The 18,053-nt window shown below is 41.1% G+C and overlaps 1 protein-coding gene across 1 annotated transcript in view; it reads left to right on the forward strand.

Annotated features, from left to right (window-relative positions):
• The first annotated feature begins 268 nt into the window (after positions 1–268).
• trub1 (TruB pseudouridine (psi) synthase family member 1) overlaps positions 269–18,053 on the forward strand; it is a 49,317-nt gene continuing 31,532 nt past the window's right edge. Inside the window, exons 1-3 of the mRNA XM_073027831.1 lie at positions 269–416; positions 6,840–6,935; positions 8,185–8,240. Of these exons, the coding sequence (XP_072883932.1) occupies positions 284–416; positions 6,840–6,935; positions 8,185–8,240 (285 nt within the window). The 5' untranslated portion in view covers positions 269–283. The remainder of the gene's footprint in view (positions 417–6,839; positions 6,936–8,184; positions 8,241–18,053) is intronic.

Below are 18,053 nucleotides of genomic sequence, written 5' to 3' on the forward strand. Positions count from 1 at the left end.
TTCTCACTGACGACGATTCCCAGAGCTGAAAGTTGCTGCCAGCTCTGCGAGCTTTTCAGCAATTTTTGTGCCTTTATTTCAGATTTCTGACAATTGTCTTTAAATACTTAATTTACCACTGAATTTGAATTTTAAACTGCAGAGCACGGGGACATGATCCCTCTCCAAATCCCATGCGAACCCGGTCTCCTACATTGGACTACAAGATCCAGAAGGCAATGGGGCCTGGTCTCGTTGATGACATCATGACCATGGGAGGTCCTGTGGGCGGAGTCCGGGCAACATGGCGGGGAGCGCAGCGCAGATCGGACTGGTCGAGAAGCTGCAGGGTCTCAACGGACTCTTTGCAATTCACAAAAAGAAAGGCCCTACTTCAGCAGACGTGCTGAATCTCCTGAAGTCTAAGCTTTTGGAAGGTATACTCGTTTCAATGAAGTTCTTGATAGACGTACAGTTGTAATTTGTCATCACCTAACGTGCATCTAACATAGAAAATAGGTGCAGGAGTAGGACATTCGGCCCTTCGAGCCTGCACTGCCATTCAGTATGATCATGGCTGATCATCCAACTCAGAACCCTGTACCTGCTTTCTCTCCATACCCCCTGATCCCTTTAGCCACAAGGGCCATGTCTAACTTCCTCTTCAATGTAGCCAATGAACCGGCCTCAACTGTTTCCTGTGGCAGAGAATTCCACAGATTCACCACTCTCTGTGTGAAGAAGTTTTTCTCTCATCTCGGTCCTAAAAGGCTTCCCCTTTATCCTTAAACTGTGTCCCCTCCTTCTGGACTTCCCCAACATCGGAAACAATCTTCCTGCATCTAGCCTGTCCAATCCCTTTAGAATTTTATACGTTTCAATAAGATCCCCCCTCAATCTTCTAAATTCCAGTGAGTATAAGCCTAGTCGATCCAGTCTTTCTTGATATGAAAGTCCTGCCATCCCAGGAATCAATCTGGTGAACCTTCTCTGTACTCCCTCTATGGCAAGAATGTCTTTCCTCAGATTAGGGGACCAAAACTGCACACAATATTCTAGGTGCGGTCTCACCAAGGCCTTGTACAACTGCAGTAGAACCTCCCTGCTCCTGTACTCAAATCCTTTTGCTATAAATGCCAACATACCATTTGCCTTTTTCACCGCCTGCTGTACCTGCATGCCCACCTTCAATGACTGGTGTACAATGACACCCAGGTCTCGTTGCATCTCCCCTTTTCCTAATCGGCCACCGTTCAAAACAGTTAATAATCTGTTTTCCTGTTCTTGCAACCAAAGTAGATAACCTCACATTTATCCACATTAAATTGTATCTGCCATGAATTTGCCCACTCACCTAACCTATCCAAGTCGCCCTGCATCCTCTTAGCATCCTCCTCACAGCTAACACCGCCGCCCAGCTTCGTGTCATCCGCAAACTTGGAGATGCTGCATTTAATTCCCTCGTCTAAATCATTAATATATATTGTAAACAACTGGGTCCCAGCACTGAGCCTTGCGGTACCCCACTAGTCACTGCCTGCCATTCTGAAAAGGTCCTGTTTACTCCCACTCTTTGCTTCCTGTCTGCCAACCAATTCTGACCAATAATGTCAGTGTTGCCCCGACCTCAAGTGATCGGCAGTGTAGAGCGGCTACAGATGCTGCACAACATGAAGGGAAAACAGAAAGTACTGCTGGAACTCAGCAAGTCAGGCAGCATCTGTGGAGGTGAATGAATATTTCGGGCCGAGATCCTGAAAATCCACTCCATTGATGTTGCCGAGTTCTTTCAGAATTTTGTGTGGGTTGGTCAAGATTTCCAGCATCTGCAGAATATCTTGCATTGATGGAAACAGAAAGTGCTGCAAAAGACTCAATAGGTCGGGCAGCATCTGTGGAGAGAAGAACTGAGATAACGTTTCAGGTTGAAGGTTCTTTGTCAGAGAAACAGATTGAGTTTACGATTATTTCTTTAACAAATTTAGGAATTGTCTGGCTCATGTTTTAATATTTTAGCTCCTCTTAATGGGATGAGTTTGTTAGTTCACTATGTGCTGTGCCATATGACGTAGGCGATACGGTCTTTGACCATGATTATTCTTGGCAAATGTTTCTGCAGAAGTGGTTTGCCATTACCTTCTGGGGAGAGTCTTTACAAGAGTAGTGACACCAGCCATTATCAATACTGTCAGTGGTTGCATAACTAGGACTTGTAATATGCATCAGCCGTTCATATGACCATCCACCAACTGCTGCTGTGGCTTCAAGTGACCCTGATTGGAGATCGGGGCACGGGGTGGGGGGGAGGGGGTTGCTAAGCAGGTGCCACACCTTGCCCAAGGGTGACCTGCAGGAGGGAAGAAGTGCCATATACCTCCTTTGATAGAGAGGACCCACCCAATGCATGTGTTACTCTTCATTATAAGGAGTTTGCTTTATTAAATATATTGTGGAAGATACTGCATCGTGCCCCCATGAAAGGGAATTGATTTTTTAAAAATCGTTATTCAAATTAATTTCTAAACTGGTAAAGACCTGTGGAAATCCACTGCGTAATGTGACAGTGATTTGTGCAAACCAGAATGACCTCAGTTTGATTAGTGAGCTAATGTTTATCAAGTAACAGAACAACATCTACATTTTGGTTTCAGTTGTTCAAATACTGAGTTTGATTGTTTTAGTAATTATTGATAGTGAAGATGTAAATGGATAAATAATATTGCAAACAAGAGAAAATCTGCAGATGCTGGAAATCCAAGCAACACACACAAAATACTGGAGGAACTCAGCAGGCCAGGCGCCATCTATGGAAAAAAGTCCAGTTGATGTTTGGGGTCAAGACCATTCGGCAGGAATATTGCAATTTATTTCATTTAAGCGCAATATATTTCAGGTTAGTGGGAAACTAGGACATAAAATAAATTACTGGAGGAATTCAGCGGGTCATTGTGGCATCTGTCTAGGTAGAGGAATGGCTCAATTTTGAGACCCTGCATCAGGACTGAAGGCTAATTTATACTTGTGCGTTGCATCTACGCCATAGGTAACGCATACCCTACACCATAGGGTGACATGCACCTCTCCAGAAAAGTTACTCACGTTGCGGCGACGCAGACTACAACATCTGTGATTAGTCCGCTTGGTAACATTGCATTTCCGGTTGCTGCTTCTCCGCCATGTCTGTACACCGATGCGAAACAGATGAACCAAATTGTCAAATCTACCTGCTGACATGCAAAAATGTTTGAAATGCATTTCCTCATCCATGTCTCTCACGAAGAAACTCAACACAGTGGCATAGAAACCCCACCGCCAACTAGCGTTTTGGCACACACCAACACATGCTCGCTACGGCGTAGAGCGACGCAGAAGTGAAAATCAGGGCTATGGCGTAGGCTGCGGCGTAGCACGTACACACAAGTATAAATCAGCCTTGAGAGTTTAAAGGGAAAATGATCAGTATGTAGAAGTGAGAAGGAGAGATGAGACAGGCTGGTAGGTGACAGCTGGAGGCCGATAAGGATATGGTATGGTGGGGTGGTGCAAATAATGGACATGGAGTGAGGTGGGGGTGTAGGGACAGAGGCTGCCAATGATAGGTAGAAACATAATAGAAGGCTAGATTGAGCCAGGTTGTGGTGGGATAGGAAAGTTGATCTAGGGGAGAAGAAACACAGATAGATACAAACTTTCTTACAGACGATGTGGGAGTTCCATTCCAGCATTCTCTTGAAAAAAATGTTTGTACAATCTTCCTGTTAGGCCACGGTAGCATAGCAGTCAGTGTGACGCTATTACAGCTCGGGGAGTCGTCTGTAAGGAGTCTGTACATCCTCCCTGGATGCTTCAGTTCCCTGCCACCGGCTAAAAACGTACTGGTTGGTAGGTCAAGTACCAACTTGTAAGTTATCCTGTGATTAGGCCAGGGTGAAATCAAGATTTGCTGGGCCAGATGGGCCAGCTCCACGCTGCACCTCTAAAATAAAATAAATAAAACATTTGAGACTGAAAATAATGTGTGGGGGAGAGGAAAGAAAATAAATAAACACTAAATTATCTTTTCATGTCACATTTCTTGGCACGTGTGCAGATGAAGCAGTTTTGCTATGTAGAAAAACCATGTTACAGAGCATTTTCCCCCTCTATTCCCACTCATCTACCTCACCTTCAGTAGCAAGTGTTACCTTTAATGATTCAAAGTTCAGAATTTACAGCTGATATATTATAAAAGTACACATTTGTTGTCTTGAGTTTACTTTCCTTGCGGGCTTTTACAGGAAAAAGGAAATGCAATAGAGTTTTACAAAAAACTATACATAAAACTGAGAAGCAACCAATGAACACAAGAATGCAAGCTGCACAAATACACACAATACTGAGAAGCTGAGTTGGAAAGAGCCCTTGAAAGTGAGTCTGTTGGCTAACTTCCCTATACACACTCAGTTCTCGTAGGATCTCAATCCCAACGTTGACCCCTTTGCTCTTCGTCCCACTGAGCTCTTCCAGCACTTTATTTTTTGCTTCATAAAACATCTTTTATGAACTGAATACAGTGGATTCCAGTTATTTGGGACACATCAGGACCAATGCATTTTGGCCCAATTAAGCGGCTGTCCCAATTAGCTGAAGTTTAATGGGAATAGTTAAAAGGGTATAAAAATACAAACAACCATTTAACCAAGTAACAAATTATGTATTTAAATGAAATACGGGGCAAATTAGAGCACTGCCAATGCTACTATAGTATTAGAAAACAGTGTATTAGTTCCTGATAGTTATCGACAGAGGAATTCATTCAGTGTTCACTGCCGTGTTCTTCCGATTGACTGTAAATGAACAAAATCAGTGCAGACACCCAGTTCAGATGGTGGACTGCCTTTATACAATACTTTTGATGATTGCATCCCCCAAATCTTAATTTTCATTATAACATTCAAATTGTAGATACCTTCAAATTCTTTATAGTACCTAACTTGCTGATGTAGTGAAATCGTTTCATTTTCACTTTTGGCCGATTCTGGTATCACCAAGCCTGAAATTTTGAAACTATAGTGAGCAAAGCATTTCTGAATTGTCTTACCTGCTTATTTTGCACCAACTATCAGTGACAAAAATCACTGCTTTTTGAACATTAGCACACACAAGTGAAGCTATTTAAAAACTGTTTGCTCTAAGCATAGTGAGGTATCTAACAGCCACATAAGTGTGCAGGACTGGTGATAGTTAGAAACTCAGTAGCGACAGTCTCCTGTCCCAATTAGGTGGCAGAATATCCAAAATAAATGAAGGGAATCCCGGCATTTTTCTTGATTTGGTTTTGTTCTGATCTGATTACCCAATGGTCTAATTAACCAGAATCTTGGAAGAGGAGTGGTGGGGCATATATTTTCAAAGAATATGACAGAAAATTACATATAATTTTATTTATATTACTTCTGCAAGCTTGCTAAATATAATTTGGCTACTTCACTTCCCAGTGTTACATCAATTCAGAAGTATTTAATTGAGTGTGAAATTTCTTGGAACAGAACAAAAGGGTATGTAATTGCATGTTCCTTTCTTATTTGCTAAGTATTCTACTAGCGTAATGATGTATAAACACAAAAGAAACCTGAAATCAATGCAATGCTTTAGATTCCTGAAGACAAGGTAAATATTTATACCTAACCAATTTCTAATGTGAATTATGTTTTTGGTGTGAAGTTGGACAATTCGTGGCTCTGATTGAATTGATGTGGCTGAGGCAATGTCTGTGAACATTACAATAGACATTAATTGGCATGAAATCTAGACTCCTGGAATGAGGGAGAGAAAGTTTGACTGGAAAAGATAATTTAGAGCAAATGTCATGATGACCTTCGCAAGGTGATTGACACTTGAATTGTTAAGGTAGTGAAAGTGAAGCCCTTAGAATTTTCAGCAATCTGTTAGCTGATAGGAGAGCTACTTATTTCATTCATTGATTGACCTAAAAGAGGTTGAAAAGAATTCTGGGATGTGCCTTATGTGGATGTCAGGAAGATGTGAGCAAATTTGAGTGTGATGCATTTGCAGTTAACTGCTTTTTTGGTATTTAGTACTGCCATTGTGTCACAGAAACTGGAAGATGTGGAGAATGAGAGGCCATCACCACATCATAATTAGAAGACCCTGCCCTCAGATTGTTACTGATTTCAGATCAAGGTGACAGTTGCCTTTGAGATTTCAGTGTTAGGATGTGACATGCCTTCCTTCCTTGAATCTCTCCTTTTCAGATGCGTATGTTTTAAAGCTGTGTAAGTAATGATTAAAAAAGAGCTGTTCATTAATGTAATAATTAAAAGTCTCATTTCTATATAAGGTCTTTTCAGAAGACATAAACTGTAGAATAACACTTGCATCAGAAAGCAAAACATTTTTTATTCAACTATTTCAAAAAAATTGGTTTGAACAAACTACAAAATTGTTGAAATAAAAACAGAATGCTGGAAACACTGCACGGTAAGCTGAGTGATTTCCAATGTGGGCATTTTCTTAAAAATTCAATTTATTTCTTCAGTTGTTATGTGCCGTATCTTATGATGTAGGTGATCCTGGTCTTGGACAAATTTTTCCACGGAAGTGGTTTGCCATTGCCTCCCTCTGTGTAGTCTCTTTACGAGATGGTGACCCCAGCCATTATCAATACTCTTCAGAGATTGTGTTCCTGCCATCAGTGGTTGCATAACCAGGACTTGTGATATGCACCAGCTGCGCAAACGACCACCTCCTACAAAGTTGTTAAAACTATTCATGGCATTTGTGAGTCATAATTTAATAAATCTTCAAAGTGCTGTATGGAGATATGCAATCTGATATTTTAATTGTTCTGCATTAAACAGAAGCTGGCATTAAACAACATCCAAAGAAAAGAAAGAAACAAGTTCTGAAAATGGGTCATGGAGGAACCCTTGATAGCGCAGCATCAGGAGTACTTGGTAAGAGGTGACTAATGTACATAACAATGAAGGAAAAGTGATCATTTTTAGCTGTTTTGATAGACTTTTGTTTAAGGCGCCATTGCTACGCGCAGTCTTATCCTTGTGCTATTTTTTAAAATGCTAATGTATGTATCAGGTGCATTACAATGAACTTTTTGCTGTCAATATTTGCTTGTTTGCTTGATCTTTATTCAGGCTTTAATAGCAAACAGTATTCATGAGTGTGGTAGGATCCACCTCTTAATAAGACCAACCTGTTGTAGTGCTGGCTTACTAACTCCCTTTACCTTTTTGAAGCCTCTGCATGACGCATTCTGCAGATTTAAAATTTATGTAGATCTGGTTGGATAAATGAGCAAAGAACTCTTCAGAAACATTTGGTTTGTGTGTGTGTCCACAATCAGTCATGTTCTTACTGAAGAGCTGGTGAACCAGATCACTAGATTAAGTGAAGTTACATTATATTTGGATAAAAATACTTGGTCTTCAGTCGTTCTTGATTTGACTTACTTTCTGCTTCTAAACAACTCTATTTACACGATGACCTATAAAATGTTTGTAATTCTTTCAATTGCTGAAAAGTTAGTTCAGGGGCCCTTCTTGTGGCTGAGAGTTCCTTAAAGGTGAACTCATGTAATGGGGAGACGGGGGTAGCATTGTGCTCCTAGAAAATGGTAGGCAACACCATGTTGTTTGTTCATGTGAAACCATATCATCTGTGTGCTTCAAAAAATGTGAGCTGAAAAAAGGTGTTTATTTTTTTCACAAATTCTCTTCAGAGCGAATTTTTTTGGGTAGTGATTTGTGAATTCTGAAATGGTGACCTTCCATTACCCAAAAGGCCAGAATGCAGGGGTCACCTCTCTTCCAGGATTATCCTCATCACATTTTTCTGTATTGCAACACCACAATGAATTTTTGAAAATGGGTCATCTGCATTGCCTGCTGCTTCTCAATCTTTTTTTTTCCATAATTGAATCCTGAATTGCACACTGTAATCCAGATGAGGGCCAGTTGGTGAGTTAGACACCAACAACACAACTCCCTTTGATTCATACTTATGCTTTCTGGTAACTGCACTTGAGCCTTGGGCAGATAATCATCCATTGTGGTCCCAGGATCTTTTTCCAGATCAGCATGCCACACCACACTTCTAGCCATTCCAGTTTCCATTTCAGATTTAGCTTCTTTTCTTTCAGTCTTTGCATGTCAATATTTACTGTTTTCCTTTATTATTTGACTATAGTGGTTGGAATTGGAAAAGGGACCAAAATGCTCAGTGGAATGTTGTCAGGCTCTAAGGTAGGTACAAATATATATGAAGGATACAGTTTGTTTCTGACTTCACTGAGTCTGTGGATTCAATATTTAATACTTTATAGTATGTTCTCTGCAACGCTAGTTTGTACATCAAGTGCATTTGGGTGTCGTGCTTAAAGAATCTATGTATTTGTATTTAATTGTAAATGTATCAATTTAACTTACACTTTGATTAAACTTTGACATGAATGCATAACATTCATTGATGCTTCACTTAAATAGCTCACATATTATAGAATTGTAGGTTATTAAAAAATAGATGAATATGTCTGTTTTTCGTTTCCTTGATAGCTCCTGTGGAGCGAGGCTTGCAGGTTAATGGATGGAGGAGCACTGGGGAGGGAATGAATGGCAGACATAGGGTGAGAGCAGATATCAAAGGCTTTATTAGGTTGCACGATCCTTTCAGCAATGACTATCATTCAGTCTGGATGCCTGTTAAGGCTTTGTATTTTGGACATAATTTGTTTTCCTTGTCACATTCAATTTACCTTTGCTCTGTGCTATCAATCTAGTGGTGCTCACCTGTCCTTGCCACTGTCATTTCCAAACCTTACAGAATGACTGTAATTGCCTAACGTACCATTTGCAGTTGATTATATTCCTCCACTTTCTTTCATTTCTCATTCATTTTTCTGTTATCCCTTTCTCCATTTCTTCCTGATAACTATGTTGTAACTCATCTCTCCCAATCAAGCCGTGTCCTTTCACATCATTAACCATGTGTCAGCCTCAATACCTTCCCCTTGCATCCCTTATTATGTGCAAATATCTTCTTAGATAATCTTTATTCCCCCATTTTCTGTTTTGTTTGACCACCTCATTCTTCCTCATTATCGGAAATACTGTGGGCCAGTGAGTGGCAAAGCAGTGGAAAATTTGGAGCTGGCAGCAGTAAAAGAGGCAGTGATGAGCACAGTATGCTTGTATTCCGCACCAGTGTCCCACAGAATCTGAATAAAAAAATTCAAAGTTCAAAGTACATGTTTGTCACTGTATACAACCCTGAGATTCATTTGAGTCCTGATGAAGGGTCTCGGCCTGAAACGTCGACTGTACTTCTTCCTATAGATGCTGCCTGGCCTGCTGCGTTCCACCAGCATTTTGTGTGTGTTGATTCATTTTCTTGCTGGCATTCTCAATAAATGCATAATAGAATTGTAACAGTAATGGAATCAGTGAAAAACCATTTGGCTTTTGTTCAACCATTGTGCAAAACACGCCAAGTTGTGCAAATAAAAAGAGAAAGAAAGAATTAATAAATAAATAAGCAAGAAGTATCGAATACATGAGATAACGAGTTTGCTGATGTTCGCTGATGACACGACTGTGGTGGGTCTCATCAGCAAGAACGACGAGTCAGCTTACTGAGAGGAGGTGCAGCGGCTAATGGACTGGTGCAGAGCTAACAACCTGTCTCTTAATGTGAACAAAACAAAAGAGATGGTTGTTGACTTCAGGAGGGCACGGAGCAACCACTCCCTGCAGAACATCGACGGCTCCTAGGTAGAGATCGTAAAGAGCACCAAATTTCTTGGTGTTCACCTGATGGAGAATCTCTCCTGGTCCCTCAACACCAGCTCCATAGCAAAGAAAGCTCAGCAGCATCTCTACTTTTTGCGAAGGCTGAGGAAAGTCCATCTTCCACCCCCCATCCTCATCACATTCTACAGGGATTGTATTGAGAGCACCCTGAGCAGCTGCATCACTGTCTGGTTCAGAAATTGCACCATCTCGGATCGCAAGACACTGCAGCGGATAGTGAGGTCAGCTGAGAAGATCATCGGGGTCTCTCTTCCCGCCATCGCGGACATTTACACTACACGCTGCATCCACAAAGGAAACAGCATTATGAAGGACCCCATGCACCCCTCATACAATCTCTTCTCCTTCCTGCCGTCTGGGAAAAGGCTCCAAAGCATTCGGTCTCTCACAACCAGACTATGTAACAGTTTCTTCCCCCAAACTATCAGACTCCTCAATACCCGAAGCCTGGACTGACACCTTGCCCTAATGTCCTGTTTATTATTTATTGTAAATGCCTGCACTTTATGCAGTCCTATGTAGGTCTGTAGTTTAGTGTAGCTTTCTCTGTTTTTTTTATTACGTAGTTCAGTCTAGTTTTTTGTACTGTGTCATGTAACACCATGGTCCTGAAAAACGTTGTCTCATTTTTACTATGCACTGTACCAGCAGTTATGGTCGAAATGACAATAAAAGTGACTTGACTTGACTTCTTTAAAGTAAGTCCAGTGATTGTGGGAATATTTCAATAATGGTCAGGTGAAGTTTTCCCCTTTGTTTCAAGAGCTTGATGGTTGAGAGGTAATGACTGATCCTGAAACTGGTGGTGTGAGTCCTGAGGCTCCTGCACCTTCTTCCTGATGGCAGCAGTGAGAAGGGAGCTTGTCCTGGGTGATGCGGGGTCCCAGCGAGAAGAAAACATGACCTGGGTGATGAGGCGTCCCAGTGAGAAGGGAACATGTCCAGGGTAGTGGTGGGTCCCAGTGAGAGGAGAACATGTCCAGGGTAGTGGTGGGTCCCATTGAGAGGAGAACATGTCCTAGGTGGTGAGGGGTCCCAGCGAGAAGGAACATATCCTGGGTGGTAGGATTGCTGTACAAGTACAACATCACAATGCAGCGTTTCTTTTCCTTTTTTCAAAGTGCATTTATTATTAAAGTATGTAAACATTATACAAAGATGAGATTTGTCTCCTTACAGGCAGCCACAAAGCAAAGAAGCCCAAAAGAACCCATAAAAAAAGGCTGTCAAACACCCAATGTGCATAGAGGAAAAAACAGTTTTGTACTGAATTTCGTATGGATGTTGGCCAATTTTCCAATTACATCTTCCAGCACAGCCATCGTAATTAGTAGAGAGTGCTGTCTGAATTTGTACCAGGCAGAAAATTACCTGCATGCTGTTTAATTGACAGGATGATTGCAATTGGGATATGGCATTTGCTAAGCATTAATGCCAATACATCACAATGCTGACCTTTGCAGTGCTGCCTATAAAGTAACACATTAATGACACTACCTGCTGTTCTGGGGCCAGCAGTGAATTATGCGAAACCTAATCCGCATCTCACTGAAAAATAGTTACTTCCACAGTACAAATAAGTTAGCACTTTAATGTTGCAGAAGTTTAATGTCTATTCAGTTTATGAGGAGGCTTGACATACTAAACAATGGAGTCCTTGCTCCAAAATGATGTTATCAATGGAGGTGCAGGATTAATAGTCAAGTTTATTATTTAAATGAATGGAGTATTTTTTTAATTGCGATACAGCATAGAATAGGTCCTTCCAGCCTTTCAAGCCGTGCTGCCCAGAAGCCCCTAATTTAACTCCAGCCTAATCACAGGGTCATTTACAATGACCAATTGACCTACTAAATGGTACGTCTTTGGACCGTGGAAGGAAACTGGAGCACCCGGAGAAAACCCACACATTCCATGGAGAGGATGTATAAACTCCTTACAGGTGACATCAGAATTGAACTCTGAACTCTGACAGCCCCCAACCCCAAGTTGTAATAATGTCGCACTAACTGCTACACTACCATGCCTCTGATTCTGTCAGTAACTTAATTTTCTGCAAAGGTGATTTCTGTGCCTTGAGACAGCTTCTTTAGAATTGTAGCTATGTTTCCGCAGCTGGTGCTTAATCTAGACTCTGTAGAGAGACTTTCAAAAGTCTCTGGTATAGTTATCTCAGAATAAAGATTGTCAATCTCAATTTATTTTGAGTCCTGGCCACCGAGGTAGAAGTGTCAAGCACTGCTGTGCCTTTGTTAGATATCTGTATTCCGCATTTTGTTCTGAAAGCCTATGCCATTATCGTTAGTCTTAGTGATCTCAAAAAATGACCAGCAAATATCACTACATGTTTACAGGTTGAAATGCACTGATATTTTTCTTTAGGCACTACTTTGACCATGTCAACATAAATGACATTGTTATTTAAAAATTCATCCAGAAGCATTTGTATTTTCTATTATCACTGCAACCACCCAGTATTTCAGCATCTTACAGGCTTATTTGAAGCTGCACGAAATAAGGGTGTGCTTTTTTTAGTGCCTTTTGTAAAGTTTGACTCATTGTTTGCAGTAATAGTTCATGTCAATACTGGGGTTGTTCATAGTGATTTGTGATTGTCACTGTATTCCTTTGTTCTCTTTTTCAAATATGCTTGCTTTAGAAAAAACTGTCAAGAGTCAGAAATTCATCACTTGGCATTGCACCAGGTGCCCATGTCGTGATTAGGATTCAGCCGTGTTTGGCTCTTCGAATGTACTGAACGAGCCAGTAAATGCTGTACTGAAATAATTTTTTAATCTCCCTTCTTAACGTGTACTCTTTGTTGTAAATCAAGCGTAACTGATAAAGTGAAGAGAAGACTACCTCGGGCAGTCTTTGTACAGTGTACTTACCCACTGGATTAATAGATATATATCATCTCACTGCCTGCAACTGTGATCTCCCATTCCATTGCTTCAGATTCTGCAGTATTTTAAATTAAATTTTCCATACTGGAGTGAGGATTGTGACTGATAGGGCAGCTCCCTAGAGAAAAGAAACTCTTGAATCTCCTTAAAGATGGTTCTGCTGTCATTGAAAGCTTTGATATAGAAATTACTGTGCATTACTAGAATATGATAATAGGGAAGAGAAATGGAGGAATTAACCATCTTGTTATCCAAAAATATATATTTTCAGAATAATTCTAATCATTCAGATTGTTACATGTATCAAAATGACATACTGTTAGATGCACCTTTATGTTGAATTTTTTTGATGTATTTGAAAAAATATCTCCCTTTGAAAGGTTAATTTATTAATTTTTTAAAAAAGGTACAGGGGTTTCCTGTGAGATCACAAAATACAAAGTTCAACATTTACTGTGGGCAGTTGTCTTATTTGATTTTATGCTCATGTTATCAGTGTCTTTCCATATACCATTTCAATTTGTGTGTGTGATGGGTGAGAAAGGGTGTAGGTTGGTTAACAGGACAAATGTATTAAACCATTATCAATTCATTAGCACATCATTCAGCACAAGTTCCCCCATCTTCAATAGGACTATACCACCAAATACATCTTTACCTATCCCTAGCCCACCCCACCCCACCCCACCCCATTCTCTGTTTTACACAGCGATTGCTCTCTCCATGATTCTCTTGTCCATTCATCCCTCCCCACAAATAGCCCTTCTGGCACTTCACCTGTGAATCTATTGGGGGTCATCTATTATATCCTCTTCATTGGTGAGTCCGGACATAGATTATGGGACTGCTTTGCCAAGCTCCTTTGCACCTTTTAAAAAGCAGGATTTCTGGCTGACCAACCACTTTAATTCCGTTCCCCATTCCCATTCCAGCTTGTCATTCTGTGGTCTCTATTGCCACGATGAGGCTACTCTCAGGTTGGAGGACCAGCGCCTCATATGCCATCTGAGATGGTATGAACAGTGATTTCTCCAGCTTCTAGTAACTTTTTCTCCCTCCACTTTCCCTCTTCTTCAATTCCCCACTCACCTCTTGACCCAGATTATATCACGTTCACTGGATTTTGCACTTTGGTTTCTATACAGCTTTTTTGTCTTTCCAAAGTAGGTGTTGATGATTCTGCACTCTGGAATAGGATGGATATATTTGAGGTCCTCTGTTGATTGACCATGGATGATGTCTCCTAGCTGTCTATGTATATACAAGCCAATACATAAACTAGGACAGTATGATATGGAGAGCAAGCTGTTGGGCGTGCAGCAGGCTCCCTCTCTCCAAACTGCTGATGAATTCAAAGGAACGGCAGAGACCATTACAGTTTGGCAGTAGCAGTGTCAAATCAGTTGCCAGTCAGCGTTGAACTGACTTAGGGAATCTGGATTTCCCTTGGGGTTTGTGCCCAAAGCCTTCCCTATAAATGGAGGTTTGAGATCTGAGTTTTCCTCCTCTTAGATGAGCTGCTGATTATGGCTGACAAGGAGCAACTGGTTTTAAGGTTGCCTTAACCTGCTTTTCCCTTTCCCTTTCTCAGTAGAAACGGTTCTACTGAGATTAGGAGCTACTTGCTGGCCAGGAGCTGGACTTGGTTGTCAGAGGCTGTTTGAGGCACATGCCTAGCAAGTGGGCTCATCCCCACTACCTGCACCCCCCCCCCATGCACTCCCCGCCCCTTATGACAACTTTAAGGAACCATGGACATTTAAAAAGTTATTTATTCAGCGATTTGATTAACAAACTTATGGTGTTAGTCTCAGCATGACAGAAGACTTCAGATGCTGTATCATAGGCATCCGTCAGTCTCGTGAGACCATGGATTTGCACCTCGGAAGGTTTCCAGGGTAGGGTTGTATGGGAGACCGACAGTTGCCCAAGCTGCAAGCCTTCCCCTCTCCACGCCACCGATGTTGTCCAAGGGAAGGGCACTAGGACCCAAGCAGCTTGGCACCGCTGTCGTCGCAGAGCAATGTGTTGTTAAGTGCCTTGCTCAAGGACACAACATGCTGCCTCAGCTGAGTCTCGAACCAGTGACCTTCAGATCACTAGACCGATGCCCTATCCACTAGGCCACACGCCAACACAACTGATGCTGTAATCTGGAACAAAATGGACCACTGGAGGAATTCTGTGAATGGAAGGAAAGGAATTCTTGGCATTTTGGGTCAAGGTCTTGTATTAGGATTGAGAGTGAGAGGGCAGTTACCTAGTACAAAGAGGAAAGGCGAAGGGCTGAGACGGGCTAGTATGTAATGAATAGACTGAGGAGAAGTGAAGGGTGATGAGTGGCAGAAGGAGCCAGGTGAAGGGGGGGTGGGATGGAGTTGGGAAACAGGCAGGTGGGTGATAGTTTGAGACAGACAAGGAAAAGAAAGGTAAAGAGTGCTGGGTGGATGGAGGGAGTTGTGAAGGTAGTGACTGAGGAGATAATTTCTGTTTTGTCTCTTTCTTCCCTCCCCCATGCTGTTTGATTTTGCTGCGTTCCTCAAGCAATTTGCATTGATTTTTTATATTACGTTCAGTTTGTGCACAAAAATGACTGCTGTGATATTTAGGGTTTCATTGTGATTGTCTTTTCAGTGATGGGATGATGGCTTTCTGTTCCATTTTAGATCTGTATGTGGGTGAAGATCTGTGCAGCTAAACCTTCCTTGGTTTAACTTCCAGCTAATTCAGCTGTGCACTTCACAGGAGAACAAAGGAAAAATCAACTCTTTTTGTTACCTTGGAGATATTAAACAATCTTTTTTCTGTTAAAATCCAATGGTTATTCTGCAAAAAAATTGTATAAAAATTACTTGATGCCCTGATTTATATCAGTCTTTTGAACATCCAATAAGATAAGCTTTTTTGATCCAAATACAGTTAAAAATTTAAACTCTAAGGAAATGTAATTGGGAAGGTAATGATATTAAAACAATGTCCCTTAGTTGATTCCACTTTTACTGTAGTCAAATCTGTTTGTGATCACTTGTTGTGTTGAAACAGATACGGTAGTGAACATTTCTTTGGAAAGGAAAGCTCATCAGAGATAGGTACTGAATGCTACTCATTGAGTCTTGTGCTACTTCAGAAGTTATATGTCTGTCTTCCCTGACAGTAAATCTCAGTAGTATACATTTATATTAACACTGGTGTATATTGGTGACTTTTTTTTTGTTTCAGAAAAACGTTGATCATCAGTGCTTACTTTGGAACTTAAGGTTAAAAATGGGCATTCTTATATTTGTCAATTGAAGTTCTGGGTCTTTTGGAAGTTTTATGGTAACACCATTCTTAAGATGATATCCAGATTTTTTTTGAATGTTCTCACTGTGAACTTATTTTCAAATTAATTTCCCTGGGAAAGTTAGCAGCTAATTTTTTCTGGTATCCCTAAGCAGTTACTTTGCAGAAATCCTGTCAATTCAGTTTTGATTTATTGTGGTGCCCCAGAAGGCAGTGGAGGCCAAGTCTCTGGATGCATTCAAGAGAAAGTTAGATAGAGCTCTTATAGATAGCGGGGTCAAGGGATATGGGGAGAGGGCAGGAACGGGGTACTGATTGTGTATGATCAACCATGATCACAGTGAATGACGGTGCTGGCTAGAAGGGCCGAATGGCCTTCTCCTGCATCTACTGTCTATTGTCTATTGGTGTGTATCATAAGGCTGATTTATACTTGTGCATACAGCCTATGCCGTAGCCCTGATTTTCACTTCTGCATCGCTCTACGCTGTAGCAAGCATGTGTTGGTGTGCGCCAAAACGCTAGTTGGCGGTGGGGTTTCTATGCCACTGTGTTGAGTTTCTTTGTGAGAGACATGGACGAGGAAATGCATTTCAAACATTTTTGCATGTCAGCAGGTAGATATTGACGATTTGGTTCATCTATTTTGCATCGGTGCACGCACAGCCTACAGACATGGCGGAGAAGAAGCAACCGGAAATGCGATGCTACCAAGCGGACCAATCACAGTTGTTGCGGTCTGTGTTGCTGCGATGCGTGAGTAACTTTTCTGGAGAGGTGCACATCAGCCTGCAGCGTAGGGTCCGCATTACCTGTGGTGTTGATATTATGCGCAAGTATAAATCAGCCTTTAGATAGAATGTATTCCATGGGCTTTCAATACTACTTTATTTTAAAATGTGCTAAACAAAGATATTATGGTGCAGACATAGAAATCAAGTATATATTTCCTGGCATGAATGATATCTGACACACCAAAGCTACTTTTTTAAAAAAAATCAGTGGGTAAAATGCATTTTTGTTTGAAATCCTCCCACATTAATTTAGCTTATTACTGTAGATCTTTGCAAAGCATGTTTCATCGCTTACACAAGAATGATGCCTTCTTTGTATTCCTTATGTTTGTTTTCTTAGAATCCTATGCATTCTGGGTCATGTGTAAATTTTCTGCCAGCTAGCCTTGTATAATATCAGTTCCAAGAAATTTAGAAGTAATTTCCCGAGGACATGAAAGTTATTCAGTACTGTGCAAAAGTCTTATACACTTACATAAAGCTAGAGTACCTAAGACTTTTGTCCAATACTGTAGTAATTTTATATATTGGACTGTACTGCTGCTGCGAAAAAAGAAACAAGTTTCATGGCATATGTGAGTGACGATAAAAATGATTCTGATATGGGTCTTTATTGTGGACCCACTCACTTTTCCCCCTACCTGGTCTCATTTTCTCACCTGCCAGACTGCAACTCTTCCCCTCCCCCACCTTCTTATTCTGGTTTCTGTCCCCCCCCACCCCCCTGTCCTGATGAAGGGACTTGGCTCGAATCATCAACGATTCCCCTCCATGGATTCTGTCTGACTCGCTGAGTACCGCCAGCATTTTGTGTGTGTCACGCATGATCAGAAGTGTCAGCAACAGTTTCAATCAAATATCAGAATCAGGTTTATTATCACAGATATATGCGGTGAAATTTGTTGTTATGCAGATCTGTTGCTTATTGTCTTAAAGCACAACTTTATTAAGCATGCAAGATCTCATTGACAGAGCAAAGTTTCAGTATAGTGCTTGAATCATTTGATGCAGATGAGAATTTTAAGATCTTTTTTCATAGTTGTTAATCCCGTTCAAAAGTGAGTATCTTTAGTATGCTTCGGAGCCAAAAGATGAAGGACTTGTATTGCCGTTTCAGCTGTGGTCACTCTGAATGATAGAGCAGGCTCAAAAGGATGGAAGTCCTACTCCTTCCTTGTGTTATTAGTGTACGGAGATGATTCTGATACATATTATGAATAACAAGTCTATCTGCCAACGATAAGATTTGGCATATAAAGTCCTTGTTC

The sequence above is a fragment of the Hemitrygon akajei genome, chromosome 23 (assembly GCF_048418815.1).
Source record: "Hemitrygon akajei chromosome 23, sHemAka1.3, whole genome shotgun sequence".
Classification (NCBI taxonomy): Eukaryota; Metazoa; Chordata; class Chondrichthyes; order Myliobatiformes; family Dasyatidae; genus Hemitrygon; species Hemitrygon akajei.